Below are 17,609 nucleotides of genomic sequence, written 5' to 3' on the forward strand. Positions count from 1 at the left end.
TTTTCAAAGAATTATTCTGAAGTTAAGCACTTTATTTGAACACGTAATCCTTTTTTATTTATTTAGTTGCTCTTATTTTGAAATTCACAGCCCAACTTGTATTTAATAACTTACAAAACACACAGATTACTCAGGCAGAATTTGTAAGATGGGTACAATTCTTAAAAGAAAACATGAAGGACCAGGCGAAACAGATTTAATTAAATTTTTATGGGATTGAGATTAAACGGCCAAGCATTTCAGAAAAGCATTATCATTAAACAAAGCATTATCATTTTTTTCCATTGCGCACTATTGACTTTTGAGAATTTTTTGGGGAGGAAAATGCGCATTATTACGCTAATCGAATACCTCTAATCATTCAATTACAAAAAAGGTCGAAGCAAAATTTCTGCCTCAAAGCTTCGCAGGGATCATTTTCCGCAGGGACTTAAATTACTGCACTCACACTCACACCGCTCTGTAGAAATGATTTGCGCAGTGGCAGTGAGCCAAGAGGAAAGAGTCCATAAAAGACAGAGGAGTCCAGAGTTTGGAATCATTTCACACTTATCAAGGAAGATAAAGTGGAATGTGTACCACAGCAGCACATCTCCGATCGCCAACATATCGATTGAAGCTAATTTAACGTCGCCTACCGTTACCAGTTAGAACGTATTGTAATGCCCCTGCAAGTGGTCAAGGGTAGACATAGCCGCCAGTGCACTTTCAATTGCTTTATTGAACAAACAGTAAGCAAAAATATCAAGTAATAAGTACATTTATAGTGAACTTCTAATGGCCCAGCCAACTCTATACTCTCATTCACGGATGACTATCCCACTCAACAGGCCAGGCCCCACCTTTTAAAGCCATAAACGCTTGAAGTCACAGATACTACAGTAGAATGTGAAGCTCGTGACACCAAATGGATAAAAATAATACCTGGAGCTCACTTGATTAATCAATGGAATAATTGAAGAGTACTCGATTCTAAAAATGTAGGCATCAATACATATAGCAGAACAGGGAAATTTAAACAAAACAACAGAAATTCAGTCCCAAATTCAAACAAACATTTAAACAAAGATTTACGGAACAAATTTAGATGAAAATTACAGGAAATAGAAAATGAGATAAACATAAGAGATTAGACAGGAGAATAAAACGTACAGTACAGAGTGATCTTAAATATTATTTACTGAAAGGCAGCAGCATTGTAAATGGGTTACATGGATCAGATTGATTTTTTTGGGCAGGCCAGTAAAGACACTGTTTTTGTAAATCCTGCTGAATCATCAGTTCTTTAATCTTTTGTATATATTCTTTAGGAGACCTTGTTATCGCCTTCATGTGGCTATAGGTCACAGGTCAAAGTCCAGGATTCCTGGTTTTGTTTGTAGTTTTTAACATTCCTGACTGAAGCTGAGCACTGACTTTTAATCCGTCTTCCATGGTTCCACGAACATTTTTTTTTTTTTAGAGCTCTCAGTGCCATGAGGCACATAAGGCCGCAATTGTGGTTTCTGTAATCCGTAGTTTTTTACGGGAACAGGTGATTGGCCTGCTGCTTAACCCCCAATCTGGAGGACCAGTTGGTTTTCCTTCCCTTACACAAGTTTACAGCACCTGGTATTCCCCGGCAGCCTCCCATCCAAGTATTAACCAGGCCCGACCCTGCTTAGCTTCCAAGATCAAGCGTTCTCAGGGTAGTATGGCCATAAGCGGGCCCAAAAAAAAATTTACTTCAGTTTTATGTTTTTGTAACTGAACTCCCTGCTCCCTAAAAAAGTCAACTGAACCCCAAATGAGTAAGCATTTTGTTAGACAAGAAACCTCCTGTTTAAAACCGAAATCTTTGAACCGAAACAACACCTGTAGTATGCCCGGCAGCCATCTGCCTCCATTAGTTGGGTTGAGATAGTGGAGAGTGACAGAAGACACACAGCGATAGTGAATATTGGGATGAGTCGGGAGGGATGAGAACACAATGTACACAACAACAGTTATGAAGTAATTTTTGTTGTAGCTCGCGTATTTCTGTTGTTTGTTGACTCAACTTGGGCAGAAGGCGCTAGGCCGTTATGTGTAAAAAAATTATTTGACAAGGTGGAAGACGTACGTTGCATAGGTCCCCGCAACATAATCATGGCCACGCACAACAACGCACAGCGATCACATGCCATAGGTCATGGAAACACGAGTCGTCGTTAGAGATGCTGTCTCCACATAGTACTAACAAAGCGCAGGGAACTACTTTACAACTTCAGGTACAGGTGGGTTTATCACTTTATCATTATAATAGCGTTACAATTTGCAATTGGGGTTGAATAATTTTGTGTGCAACTGTTTATCAAAATGTTAAAATTGTAACTAAAATAAAAACTTAATTTTGAAATTGTATTTTGAATTTAGAGCTATGAAGTCCACTTATTAAAAAAATAAAATTAACTCACTGTGTTTTCTTTTTGTAGCCACATGGGGGCAATATTACATTACATACTGTGAAAACGTTTTTTTTCTCTAACAAACTTTATAATCACTTCTAAACACGGTTTTCGATCGTGTATTTAAAAGCGTACTTGTAAATGCTTGTCAATTAATCTTCAGAAATACAAGTGTGCCAACAGACCTTCAAGGTAAATAGTTTTTGGGATGTCTTGCACAGTCTGTATGCTTGATTTGACTTTGTACAACTTCCATTTCAGTGACTCCATCATTGAGTCTAATTCACTTTTCAAACTACATAACCTCATTTAACATTGAATTAAGAAATACCACCAGGTTGAGAATTTTTTTAACACTACCTCTACTATTGCATTTTGCCTGCGACCTCTAACTTCCCACTTGAACGAATAGGAGGCAAGCATAATAGATGGAAGCAGTGATGATTCTAGAGTAATTTAAAATGCCGTTATTATTTAGCTTTTAGAAAAACCTATCTCAGGAAAGCCATGATGATTTTTTTTATTTCTGATACACATTACACTGACTTAATACTGTCAGTGATCGAAAGTATAGTTAAATCTCCACTTTGTATTGTCCTTTAGGGACAACACAGCCAACCGTTGTATTTCTCATAAAGGCCAAAAGCAGTTATCTTACCTGGTAACACCTACCTCCGAATAGTGATGTGCTTGTGATGTATATTGCCAACATACAGTTTGTATGGTTGTGTAGCTGCCGCGTTTGTTGTCAGAGCTGTCACTTACAAGCATAGGTTCGCAAGTAGTAGTAATACTGGTAAAACATGTTTCATGAACTTCCACTTGGGTCCATAAACTTACTTTGAAAATGTGAAAAACTAAGAATCATCTAAGAAAAATGGTTTGTTTCGGATGCTCACAGAGGGATAGATCTATCCTTTGTACATTTCGTTTGACGATTGGGCTCCTTTGGAAACTGATCTGTATGGGAGCAAATCATTTGTGTAGCCATTGTTAGTTATACATTCTTCTCATACCAGTTTCTTGCCTTCTTTCTTCCAACCCTCCATCCTGCAGGTGTGAGAAGGATGTAAACGAATGTGACCGAAGCAATCCCGAGGGCGAGTGTGAGAACGGCGGTGTCTGTGTCAACACTCATGGTTCCTTCTACTGTAACTGCACTGCGGGCTTTGTGGGCCAGCGTTGCAGCCTGCGGCCTGTTGTCGTCCCTGACATGCAAGCTGGGCATGCGGTGGTCGGAAAGGAGGAGTTGATTGGCATCGCCGTTGTGCTCTTTGTCATCACCACCCTCATCATCCTCTTCATCGCTTTCCGCAAGAAGGTCTTCCAGAAGAGCTACTCGCGAAACAACCTGTCGCTGGTCCAGGACCCTGCTACAGCAGCCCTTCTCAACAAAGCCAATGGGGTTCAGTTTAAGACCCTGCATTGCACAGCAGGAGACCCTATCAACCTTTACTCAGAGACCGGGCTGGGGCCCACTCTGGGGGGAGTGGGTGGGATGATGGGACCTCCACAGGTCCCTGTCAGGCCTATGGCGTACACTCCTTGTTTCCAGGGTGATCCACGGTCTACATTGGAAAAGATGGTGGACGGACGCGCTGTGGAGCATACGGAGATGAGCACCTTTCACCCAGAGTCCCCAAGGATTCTGTCAGGGTCCACCAGGAGGGGGGTTGTGGTGTGCAGCGTGGCCCCAAACCTTCCCCCAGTTTCCCCTTGTCGATCAGACTGTGACTCCATACGAAAGAGCCCGTGGGACAGTGACGAGGGTAAGAGTGTTTGTGAGTGGATAGTCATACTGAAATTCAAATGAGACTACCGTATTCCTTTTTCGTGAAGATGCACAGTACCGTAGTCACAAAAAACGGAACTGGTTACTGATAACTGGTTAACTGAAACTTAACCCGCTCTATTTGGAAAATCACGTCGTACACAGGTTAGCACAGCTCCTGTGTATGCTGCACTAACGAGCATAACTACCGGTTGTTGACATGATGGTTTGAAGCCGAACTTGCTAAAATGTTGTTTTCTTTATGGCTCGTGCCTTCGGACAAAAATTAAATACATGTTTACTATATCCTACGTCCCAATCTTTTACCCGTGCTGGAAGGAAGTGCTTTCACCTGTTTTTCCCAGTTTGGAAGTTGGTAGCGGAGATACTGGATTTGACCGTCTCTAAACTTTTGTATCCACCTTTGCAGCTGTTCACTGTTTCAGTACTTTTTCACAACTTCCAGTTCTCTAACAAAGAATTGAGCAGCAAAATTCACGACTGCTGTTTGATCCATGAACATTTTCAAGGGCATTGACTTTTATGCCTTTCTGTGACTTTTCCAGTTTCTTTGTATCTGCGTTGCAACCTGCTGATGACCTGCTGTTTTTTTTCCCAGTTTTGCCCCTTAGTGACTAAGGATGTCGAATGCCAGACTATCCTATGTCTTAAAAGATGACCCTATACGATTATCCTGTGGTTTGAGTTATGTTAAGAGTGGCGTTATCCCGGTAATAGGGTGCAAAACCTGTCAGCGCTGACCATCTTTAATGTTAAACACGTTCAATATTTACAACCCAAAATCTGCGTGTGGAAAGCCGACAACTCCCTGAGTCATGACACGGTGAAATGTGACGTGAAACAGACTGTAACCAATCAAAAGGCAATCTGACTGAGGAACAAGGAAGGCACAATGTCGTTTTTCGTCTTGGTCTGATGACGTCAAAATGTGAACAGCATGATGAAAAGGAGTGTTTAAATACCAATTATGAGTGTGGAGTCATAGCTGAGACACCTGTTGTGAATTACCATGCTTGTTAGAAATCAGCAAGTTGTGCAAAAAGGCACGAAAACATTTAAGAGTTGGACATGTGCTTTCAGAAGTTTAGTGAATGTCATATTACGTTCATCTGTAACAGTTAGTGCATTTTAGGGTCGTCCTGAAATTTCACCCAGGGATGGGAGCATTATTTGGAGTTTACATAATTCCTACTTACATAAAAAATTGAAAACGAAACTTGGGAAAATGTTGATGGACTGTTTATAGTTACGTTTTGTTAAAAACAACAACAACACTTTAAACCCTAAAATTGCCTCCTGATCCTCTATCCTGTCTTTGCAGGTAAGATGGTTGATACGGCGGAGGAAGTAACTTGTCTCTCAGGGAGCAACAAGGGCAGTAATTCAGAGGTCCAGTCGCTGAACTCTTTTCAGTCCGACTCCTGTGATGACAATGGTAAGATACGACCCCCCCTCCTCTTCTATTGTACTGTGTTGTCAGCAATACACTCTGAATCTCAAATATCCCTTGAGTTGCAGCTCTGGTAATGTTGGTCTCAAATATCTTTGCTTGTTTGCAAAGACTGGGACTATATCTTCACATTGAAATGCAAATACAAATGCTTTACATAAACATGGGTTTCATACCTTGGTGAAATGTTTGGTTTACAATAGCACACCATACAAAGACCTCATGTCTCTGGTGTGTGCATGAGGAGAATGAGAATGAAAGACTGGAGGGGACACAACAATACGGGTGAATTATCAATGAGAAGAGGAGGAGGAATGGAAACACAACAGAAGCTGGCTTCCCTTGTGTTGTTACTGCTACAGCCAACTGTGTCTCCTGCATTATTTTGTAAAGATGCGGCTTAGATTACATACAACACCAGCTTCATGTCGCACACAGCCACAGATTCAGTTTTCCAATGTATGCAGTTTGTCCTTATAGCTCTATTGACTCAAACATACCAATCCTTTCTTGGTGCAGTTTGCCATCAACGAAATCATTCCTCCACTGTTTAAACCAAAGCATGACTTTCACAACTACAAACAATGAAGTATTGTTTCGGTTGATGAAATAGTTGTGTAAGGGATTATTTTCTATTCATATAATCTGATTGAAATAGCAACAGTAGCGGTGGCGTGCAAAGTGTGGGGGGTTGGGCTAATGCGGTGCATCCAAATTAGGTGGTGGGCATTCAAACAGAGTGTGAATGAAGATAGCGATTTAGAATTTGGATGACTGCAACCGTCAGCACCCCCAGTCAACGAATGGTTTTCGGATCGGGCCATTTTACTGTATTATTTAGGTCAAATAATAGCTCCCTCTTCATTAAGTGTATTTATTTAGAGGTGCCACAAGCCATAATGGTCATTATGAAAAGTTCATGTTAATTCTGTAGTTCCTCTTGGACTGATGAATGCATGCAAACACAAGATAGCAATTTCCTATCATATACATAAAATACAGCGGATATGATATCGACTGATATCGACTGTAGATTTTAGACATTGCTTGCTACACAGATGAATGTGACATCAAATGTAAAGAATATAGTAAAGATCCTGCTGTGACAGATTTTTGGGGGGCTTTTCCAAAGCACATTGTAGCTGTTCTTACAGCCAGTCGCACTTGCTGAAGATGAGGGTGTCTTTTAATCTTTTGACAGTATGCAGCGCAGCGTTTGTCTGGGTTTGTGTCTTGGTTTGATTCCATTGCCTTGTTTTCATTACATCGCTTCCTCGAGATCCACAGTTTTCCCAACAGTGTGATTCAGAAATGTCACTCAACATCATGGGCCGTTAATTAAAGGCATTGATTTTGCCCGATTATTTTTGACATTTCAAGCCAATACAATTTGTCAGGTGTATTGTTATGCACACCACATCCCCACTCCCTTTTATTCTTTTCTTTGTTCTCTGAGTCTTTATTTTTCATTTGTAATGTTTAGTCATTTGCATGCTTGTTTGATAGGGTTGTTCATTTTCTATTTGTAAGAGCAAAACTGTGAGAGAAGTCTTCAAGTCAAAGGCTGCAAAGGTAATCTTCTGTGCAGCAACAAATGGGATTGTGAGTGGATGTCGTAAACCATCACCATGAATTACTGTCTTTCAAAACGTATCTCCTTCTTCCTTCCAAAAGCCTCCATAGTGACCGTCATTCGACTGGTCAATGACGCTGTCGACACAATCGAAAGTGAAGGTACCATGTCTCATCCACTTTGCATCTCACCTCTGACTGTTCCACTCTTTTCCTTTCTCGGGTGTGTTTTTTGACAGACTACAATTTGTGGAAAACACAATTTGAATTGAAGAATATCTCAAAGCGTCCATAGCTTGAACTCTCATTATAGGTCCCTTTAAATTTAAAGATATTGGCTCTGACCCAGGTAAAATTGTAGTCCAGTTAGAGCCTCATAAGCTGTGATTGTTCTTTATGTTAATGGTTAATAGGACGTTCAAACGAATCACCCGATTTACAGCTTGATTTAAAAGGAAAAAAAAGATGAAGCGATTCACCTACGGATTGACTATATTTACAGTACCATGCAAAATGTTATGGCACCATTAGAGTTGCTGTTTTAGCAGTTCGAAAATACACTACATACTGTATCACAAGAATGTCACTCAAACCTCCACCAAGGCCAAAGTGTTATCAACAGTGAACAAAAAGGGGATTGCCGTATTTGTGTTTTTTTGTCCATCTGAGTTAGCGGGCAACTTCATTGTTCTTGTCGGATGACGTCATAAGAATTCCCGGGTTAGAAAGCTCTATTGATAGCCCTTTGATTCGTATTCCTGGTAACTTTAGCGTGACAAATATTTAGTCTTTGTATTTTTGCTATCCATCCATCCATTCATTTTCTGAGCCGCTTCTCCTCACTAGGGTCGCGGGCGCGCTGGAGCCTATCCCAGCTATCATCGGGCAGGAGGCGGGGTACACCCTGAACTGGTTGCCAGCCAATCGCAGGGCACATACAAACAAAACAAACAACCATACGCACTCACATTCACATCTACGGCAATTTAGAGTCTCCAATTCATGCATATTTTTGGGATGTGGGAGGAAACCGGAGTGCCCGGAGAAAACCCACGCAGGCACGGGGAGAAGATGCAAACTCCACACAGGCGGGGCCGGGGATTGAACCCCGGTCCTCAGAACTGCTCTAACCAGTCTCCACCGTGCCGCGTATTTTTTGCTATGAAATATACAATTAAAACAGCAACGTTAATGGTGACCTGCGACTTTTGCACTGTATCATGCAACAATCTAGTCACCCCAAATACTTAAAACATCTCATATGTTATTCTTCCATGTGACAGTGTCAGTCATGGACCAAAGTCAAACCTACAACAGAGGTGAAAACTATCTATCTATCTATCTATCTATCTATCTATCTATCTATCTATCTATCTATCTACCTATCTATCTATCTATCTATCTATCTATCTATCTATCTATCTATCTATCTATCTATCTATCTATCTATCTATCTATCTATCTATCTATCTATCTATCTATCTATCTATCTATCTATCTATCTATCTATCTATCTATCTATCTATCTCTATCTATCTATCTCTCTGCAAGGAGTAGACTTCCGCTGTAGATTTGTCTTAGCCAAATGATGACTAATGACAAAAAAGATTCATATTTTAATGGCATGCTATCAGTCCAACCGTGACAACTTTTGGTTTTGGAGCAAGATAAGATGACCTACTTTGCGTAACGTTTGTTGCAAGCCATCTGACCTTTTCTCTAGGACTAAGATGAGGTCAATGTTTCCATTTGACTAAAGTGCAATACTCAGCAACTGCTTCATTAATCATTGCCAGTACCAGACAGACAGAAGTAGTTAGGAAGCAATTTTGTGCCCTTGTTGTGACCAGGCCCTCCGGCTTCACTGATCTACGTGTAGAGGAACCAATGAATACCTTCAATACCCAAAAGTGCTAACCCTTAGTCTTGCAACCAATCAAGTACCGTTATCCTGAGAAGCAAAAGAGAATAAGATAATAGGGAGGCTTGACTGGCTAACCACCTGCAACTCACATAGCCGGGCAGTGACTTTTGGAAAATAAGGGGTTTCAAATCAGTCTACTCCTTGTATCTTTTTATCTATATCTTTTGTCATTGATTAATTCATTCAACTCCTGTGAGCTCTATCCCCTCCTCCCACAGCTTGTTGGCTTGGCAGCAGAGGACAATCACTCATTTGTCATCCTTCTTCCTAACTAACGCCATTCTTGCTTGCCCCATTACTTACCTTACTACATCGACTGTCATGCTGTTTGGAGTTATTCTTCCATAACAGTGATTGTGCAACTTTGGTGATGTAAAAGTCCACTTTCTCAGTCTCTAAACAATTTGTGTTCTGTTTTGATGCATGATATTGTTTTTGTTTGACATTTTTTATCTTCCATCACAATTTGCTCAATTGTTCATTTCCATCAGTCCATGATAGGTCGCCCTTTTGCTGAGAGAATTCTTCGTCAAAATGCTCTCTCAGTTATGCTTTGGCTTCAGTGTGCAATCCAAGACTGCTCAGTACTTTCCATTCTTGCCTCAGTTGCGCCACAAGGCAGTAATAAGAAAAATAATACAGTATTGTCATATTCATAATCAATCCAACATTGCATCTAATATTGAAATATTGAAACCGCCATATCGCAGTTCACTTCCAGCGGATTCAGTGCGTCAGAGACTTTTTTTTACGGTCAGTTTAGTGCAGTCACTCACCTGCACATCTCTAATTCAGTTAGGTTTATTGGTTTTATGATTTTAATGTGGCAGCAATGACTCACATAAGGTCAATTGGGCTCTTATTGCTCGCAGAAAAATAAACCTGACTGAGTAATCTCAACTCATATGTTTGGTAAATCACCAAATTGCAGCACATGACTGGAAAGCCACTGTTTAAAACACAAGCCACAGTCAGAGTTTTATGAAATAACTTGAAACATACCAGCCTTAGCTTGACAAATAGCTAATGCACACACGCAACAAAATCGACAGGAACAAATATAAGAGCAACATTTACCTTGAGTTTCTATAACTACAGTACTTTAATTAAATTGTGGGATGTATAGAACATACAGTACATTATTTTTTTAATTTGTCTCTTGTCAGCATCTTACAGTCTCGTTTCACTTCCTTGTGCCATTAATGATGCACATTAGCTCTTTTAGCACCATAATATATATATATATTAGTTTCACAGCTTTCAGGGGCAGTTTGAATGATTAAAATCGCACGAAGTAGCGAGGAGTTCTGGTAATTCGAAATAGACGTGCCGCTGTGTCACCGGTGAACGCCATCGTTTTAAAAGGGTTAAGCAAGTAAATATTCGCTTTATTCGAAATGGCAAGCTTCTAAATCATTTCAGGTTTAACTGTATAAATATAATGATGGACAGTATTTTGGCTAGAGGCTCAATAGATGTATTTCTGGTGCACGCCAACGTAATTGAACAGGCCATCCTGTTGTGAACAAATATGTGATCATCAATCAAGAGTACATTTGACCAAATATTTGATACGCTTTTCTAAAATGTTGAAATTTGATGTTTTTGAACATGGCTTCTGTGCTGCAATTTCCATGAATCCGAGCATGCTGCGATCCTGACCCTTAACAGCTTCTTGTGTGCATGCCACAGCAATTCAGAAACCCAGTGTTATTTTGTGCAAGTGCCTGTCATGTGATTGACCATCACAATCTTTGTTTAATGTTCCTGCAACTGCCTGTGTGTGACGCACCTTTTGCATACCCAAGGCGTGTGTACTGCAAAGCTTTCCACTATGGCGAGGGAGATGTTGCCAGTGTTGACTTTTCCATGTGGAACCGTCACATTGCAGCTTGTCACTAACCATGTCCTTTTCTACTGTCCAGCATATCATTGGGACACATCAGACTGGATGCCAAGCACCAAACTGTCTGACATTGAAGAGGTGCCAGGGTACGAGGCGCCTCCTGGAGGCATTGCAGCGGCCGCAGCAGCACGACTTGGAGGAAGCGCTCGTGAATTAGAATCGGACTACTATCTGGGAGGTTACGACGTTGACAGCGACTACCCCCCTCCCCATGAGGAAGAATTCTTCAGCCAAGACCAATTGCCTCCTCCATTGCCTGTTGGAGAGGACTATGCAGAGCCCCATACTCTACTACCTGCCAACCTGCCAGTTTCCAAGGAGAGCACCTTGAGTTCTGGTGACACTGCCCATCAGCATGGGAGGCCTCATTTCCACCCCAGTCAATACCTGCCTCCCCATCAGCTTCCAATGGGGGAGGCAGTGCAAGGGGATTTCAGTACTTCGGTGAGCGGGGTTACCCCAAAAACCGGGGACGCCGATGACTCTTTGTCTCTAAATGTGCGGCTGTCAACTGGAGCGTCATCAGCATCGGACGCGTCTGGCCCGTGTGGGCTGGATGACTCTGAACGTGGCAGCAATTTTGACAGTATGGACGAGCTGCGTCGAGGAGTAACCATCATCACTGATTCGCAGCAACAAACAGAGGTGTGATGATTGTACAGTGACGTCTCACTGGAAGGGCACGGTGGGAGAGAGAAAATGCTCTACATACATTATATGGGGGAAAAAAAACATGCTTTGGAAGAAGATCCATTGAATGACAAAACCATCAAAACAATGATACAATTGAGGGAAGCGTTATCCATTGTATTTCTGCATTGTAACACACTCATTAGAAAAAGGCAGTCCTTTTCTTGACTTGCAGAAAAATAAGAAGTGCCCTTTCTGTTTCAACAGGAAGTCATATGTAATGTCATAAGAATTGGATCGAGAATGTGAATGAGAGACTAACTCACAAGTGATTAATATTTACACGTTATGGAGAAACGGAGGTAAAAGAGAAGGGACACTAATGGAAGTGAAAAGATTGTTTGATTTCCTGCTGACTCACAGATGCCAAAGGAGTACTTCCGTCGAGAAACACACAAATCCTTCCCTACTACTGCCTTCCAGTTTCTCCTTCTTGCACAAATTAAAGTGCTTGTACAGACTTTGTATCATAGATTAACCTGACTCGTCATCAGGTGTGGAAAAAATGCTTTTTCGTTTTTTATTTCACGTGAAATGTGCCCCCTTAAACGCTGACTAGTATTGTAATGAGAGCTAAGGGCTGCTGTTGTTGCTAATATACTTTGAGTTAGGTCTTGTTATTTGGGGATCACACCTCGAGATTCTCTTTTAAAGCATAGTGTCATCTTTAAAAATCACATTTGAGTCAGTGTAGCTTCATACCAAGAGCACAAACAGTACTTTTGACATTGTACAGTTATCTTCTCTTGGCTTTGTTGCATAGTGTAATATGAACATAACTGATACTTCTGTAGGGGAAATGTCACAACAATACACCCCAACACTAAATTGTTGCAAATAAAATAGTCCGCGTAGTTTTCATGTCATACTGATGATGGACACGGAGGCTAATAAACCAACCGAAATGCTTGCGATCATTTTTGACGTAGGCAATCATCAGTAGAAAGAATCCTGCATTAAGTATGGTGTGGTAGCGATGACAACAATTTTTGGCAACAACTAATTATAATAGTAAAGTTTATTCTATTCAATGAAAGAAAAGTCAGATTGATGTTAAATTTTTAATTATGTGATCACTCATCCACCGCAAGAAAAGTACTGTAAAGTGTATTGTGGGGGGAACGTTTGAGATTGATGAGACGTTACTAAAAGTGGTTTATTATTGGGTAACGAGAGTGACAGCGTCAAATTAAATTTCATGTATGTTAGCAACCACGGGCACACTCAGCTGCAGTAATTCTGTTTCATGAAATGGTTTACTTTATGGTACATAAGTGATGTGATGTTGATTTGTCAAGATGTTTATGAGTTGTGCCACATTCATGAATCCTACCCTGTGTTGATGTCATTCTTCCTATTTTTCATTGAACACACACAAAAAAAGGTCAACTGGTAAACTGAAACCATGAATGAAAACTGTTGTCAAGCACCTATTACATGCTGCCTTGAACTGTTGCTGCCATAGAATTCTGTTCACAAATTGGCTTCACTGCCTTTCAGCATTTTACAGTTGCATCGTCACACCCCCATAAACACAAGTGTGTCCAGGTATTGGCTGATCAAATCAAGCATAAGACTCCTTTTTATTTGCAAAAAAAGATGTATGTTTGGGTTCAAATCATTGTACAGTGTACATAGCTATGTTGTTATAGTACAGATTTCATAGTTATGGAATTGTAATCCTTGTTTGTTTGTTTTAAATGAGAATGTGGGAAATAGGGGTTTAATATCAGTTATTTTCATTTCTTCACTGCCAGACTGGTATTGAATGAATTACACATCGATGCAATATTACAGATGAATAGTGTTCAATTCACACATTGTATCATAACAGATGAAGAACCTTTGCATTTCAGTCGAAATAATTGTACTGAATTTCATTTCTGATTTGTTAGCTTTTAAGGCGGGATCAAAATATGTCTGTTCTCTGCAGAAAGTGTACAAAGTGTCTTTTTTTATTTCTTATTTTTTATTCAGTGCAAAAAATAAAAAGGTTCTTGCTCATGACATCATCTCCTTGTAATTGTGAGAATATTACATCATGCCTTACTCTTTGTTTTTAGATTTGGGGCCATTGGATTGGTTAGGATCTTGTTTCCTGACCACAAAAGTTGCTTCTCTGTTTGCTCATCCTCGACTCAACTAAGTTACGAGACATCAACAGACCTTCATTTTGGAACTTCTAAATTCATTATTAGACAAAGGCAAATTGGTATTTTTAATATAACTTTGTGTCTGAAGGAGTTCAATGAACGAAAGTTCATATTTTGTGCGAACATGAACTGAACTAAGTTCATTTATGCCTGATGAACGTTATTGCTGACGCGCCCACTCTGGCATCTGTGACCATTTTTCGAACGAAAATTCATTTTCATTCAAGAGTGCCAAGTTTTGTTCGGGACTTCCAGGACAAACCCATCTGAACACACTATATATGAGCCTAAATACGTATGTCGGCGGGTAAAGATATTGCGGGCCCGCCATTCCTGGCAGGCGTGTCGCAGCTGCGTGAGAACCCAATGTGCATTCAGGGAGGCAATGTTTTCTTCGGTGGTTCTTTTGTAATAGTAATCCTTTTTAAAATAATTGTAAACATTGATTACTCGGAAAATTTGTGTTAGTTAAAACTGTACAATCACACTGCCGTGATATGGAATTTATTTTTTATTTTTTAGTATAACAATAGATCAAATATTTTGTTGATATAGTTAGCCAGAGCTACAAACTGAATTTTGAACGAGTTAGTGTGGAAAATGAACATTCCCAACACTGGTTAATATCAGTGCAGCTTTTGACCATTACATCCTATTATAGGGATCAGGGTATTTCTAGGCGGTTAGAGCGACAGCCTCACAGTTCTGAGGACCCGGGTTCAATCCCCAGTCCCGCCTGTGTGGAGTTTGCATGTTCTCCCCGTGAATTTGAGTTTGACACGCCTGGTACAGGGCATCATTACATGTACACAATGCTCCCACTCAATGTGACATTGTCACCAGCCCATTCTTTTTTCAGAGTTCCAGTTCTGTACAGTATTTACAGCACTGACACGGAATAGGTGGACCAAAACACCTCACCAATATTCCACCTTCAGAGGTAATATCAGAGTTGTAACATAGCCAGAACAAATAGAATAGAATCACCTTTTATTGTCATGAACATGCATGCATGCACATGAAATTTGTTCTCTGCATTTAACCCATCACAGTGAACACATACACAAGTTAGTGGAACACACTGGAGCATGGGGCAGCTGAAACGCCCAGGGAGCATTTCGGGGTATCAGTGTCTTGCTCAAGGACACCACAGCCGTGAATCAGGGAGATGTTGGCGGATGGTCCAGTCGGGGACGCGAACCTAGGTCCCCCACGGTGGCAGGCGATGATCTTAACCATTGGGCCACGGCCACTAAAAAAGAACAGCAGTGGTTCTCCTCCCCTGATGTGTTGAAAAGGGCCATTGTCCATAAAGTAACTTACCATAATTTCTGCAATAATGCGCAAATTTTTACCCCCAAAAAATTGTCAAAATCTCAATAGTGCGCATTATACATAGGTATAGGAGAAAATGTATGCCATCTAGAGGTTATGAAAAAGCTGTACATTTTCATTCCACTATGCCAGCGCCCCCTAGAGGTTATGAAAAAGTTGTACACTTTCATTCCAGTATGCCACCGAGAGGTTATGAAAAAAGTGTAGACTACACTTTCATTCCAATATGACAGGGGGTACATGTGACTGCATATATGTACAATTGTGGTCACAAGTTTACACACCCAGGGAGAATTTGTGAAATATTGTTTTGTTTTTGTTTTTTAATACGACTGATGACTGAACAACCATTATTAATTTATTTATGGTTATGTTTCGTTTAATGATAATGCTTTTCTGAAATGCTTGACAGTTTAATTTGAATCCCATTAAAATAAAATTAAATGTGTTTCGCCTTGTCCTTCATGTTTTCTTAAAAGAATTGTACACATCTTACAAATCCTGCCTGGGTAATCAAACATATGAGCACAACTGTGTGTTTTCTCATTTACGAAATAAAAGTGGGGCTGTGAATATCAAAATAAGAGCATCCATTCATTTAATTTTCTGAGCCACTTTTCCTCACTAGGGTCGCGGGCGTGCCGGAGCCTATCCAGCTATCATCGAGCAGGAGGCGGGTTAGACCCTGAACTGGTTGCCAGCCAATCGCAGGGCACATACAAACAAACAACCAGTCGCACTCACATTCACACCTACGGGCAATTTAGAGTTGTCAATTAACCTTCCACGCATGTTTTTGGGATGTGGGAGGAAACCGGAGTACCCGGAGAAAACCCACGCAGGCACGGGGAGAACATGCAAACTCCACACAGGCGGGGCCGGGGATTGAACCCCGGTCCTCAGAACTGTGAGGCAGACGCTCTAACCAGTCGTCCACCGTGCCGTAAATAAAAAGAAAGTATTGTGTGTTCAAATAAGGTGTTTAACTTCAGAATAATTCTTTGAAAAAACCTAACAAAATACAGATAATACTTCATGTTTTGATCATATGGGAAGAAGCAAAATCATGCATTGTAAAAATGTATTATACATAGGTAGAAGGGTTTTCCAGAATTTTAAGGTCAAATTTGGGGTGCGCATTATACATGGATGAGAAATTAGAGTATACATGGGGGGAAGACACACACAGTTGCAGCAATATCATACCTTTTCTGGGTTCTGTGTAAATAGAAAACATGACTTATGGTTTTCTTTAGCGAAAATGATCCTGTTGAGGCCACAACACATCTGACCACGTCTTACACCCTTCATGATAGATGAAGCACACTTCCAAACATGATATTGCAGTTTCTAAAGGAAAACATGTGAAAGCATCCTTTGTCTTCTTTCTTTTTCAATTCTGGGATTTATAGTGGCTGTAAGAGCGATTTGCAGGTAATGCATACTACCAAACTCCATGTTGAGGTCTTTGTTTCAGTATTTTCTGCTTCCTCTTTGTTCATCCTGACAGTAGAGTTCCCTTAGCACCCTTCATCTTTCAAAGGAACACTTAACAAAATGAGGTGCGCTTGGCACCTTAACAGCCTTTTGCCATTGGCTAACAGGTTTCCTATAAAGGTCAATTGCTCTCATCCGTAATCTATAGAGTGTCACGTAAGCACCGATGTATGTTTGTCCATCTGGCCAGGCCCAGTGTTTAAACCAGGGAACACACAGTTGACATTCACAGGTTAATGCCCCTGCCAGATTTTGCTCTACAGTAGTTCCCCTTTGCGCACACACAATTAACATTCATATACACACACAAGAAGGCTGTGGCCAAGGTTAATCACATGCACATTTCATTTCACCCTGACATAAGTACAACATGCTCTGCTGCTAATGTGGTTAGAATGATTTATGGAGCTTGTGCATTGAATAATTCAATAGCAATAACGTTTTCAAGAGAGTAAGGTAATATATATTCATATAGTTGCTCAGTTGTTTTCACCTAGATTAAGTGCATCTAACCTTGAGCATGTCTGTTCTCCTAAGATGTTTAACTGGTGATGAATTCAAACATAGGCAATACATTTACATTTTGTAAAGCTAAAATGACAGGCTCTACTTAAAGACAGTCATTCTTCTGTGGATGGGTCATTTTGTGTCTGCTCTGTGTGTGGATGTGTTTGAGCGTGCGTGTGTGTGTGTGTGAGTGCATGCACAGCAAAATAATTTATTTACAGCGTTCACATTGATGAACTTTGAACTATGTACAGTTGCGTGTGTGTTGGCGTGCATATTTACAACTACCCCTGTGATGTTCAAGCTTGCGCTTGCTCAGCTGTCCCTCAACCCTACTTGAAGGGTCAACACTGTCAG

At 40.6% G+C, this 17,609-nt stretch overlaps 1 protein-coding gene across 5 annotated transcripts in view; it reads left to right on the forward strand.

Annotated features, from left to right (window-relative positions):
- fat3a (FAT atypical cadherin 3a) overlaps positions 1-13,767 on the forward strand; it is a 182,270-nt gene extending 168,503 nt beyond the window's left edge. For 2 of the 5 annotated variants that reach the window (XM_061781961.1, XM_061781963.1), the window contains 5 exons: positions 3,483-4,195; positions 5,540-5,653; positions 7,343-7,402; positions 8,524-8,559; positions 11,090-13,767. In XM_061781961.1, coding sequence (XP_061637945.1) covers positions 3,483-4,195; positions 5,540-5,653; positions 7,343-7,402; positions 8,524-8,559; positions 11,090-11,721 — 1,555 coding nt within the window. In that variant the 3' untranslated portion in view covers positions 11,722-13,767. The remainder of the gene's footprint in view (positions 1-3,482; positions 4,196-5,539; positions 5,654-7,342; positions 7,403-8,523; positions 8,560-11,089) is intronic. The other 3 variants (XM_061781964.1, XM_061781966.1, XM_061781962.1) reach the window with 2 other exon arrangements.
- Positions 13,768-17,609: the final 3,842 nt, after the last annotated feature.

This window comes from Phyllopteryx taeniolatus, chromosome 8 (genome assembly GCF_024500385.1).
Source record: "Phyllopteryx taeniolatus isolate TA_2022b chromosome 8, UOR_Ptae_1.2, whole genome shotgun sequence".
In the NCBI taxonomy this organism is placed as follows: domain Eukaryota; kingdom Metazoa; phylum Chordata; class Actinopteri; order Syngnathiformes; family Syngnathidae; genus Phyllopteryx; species Phyllopteryx taeniolatus.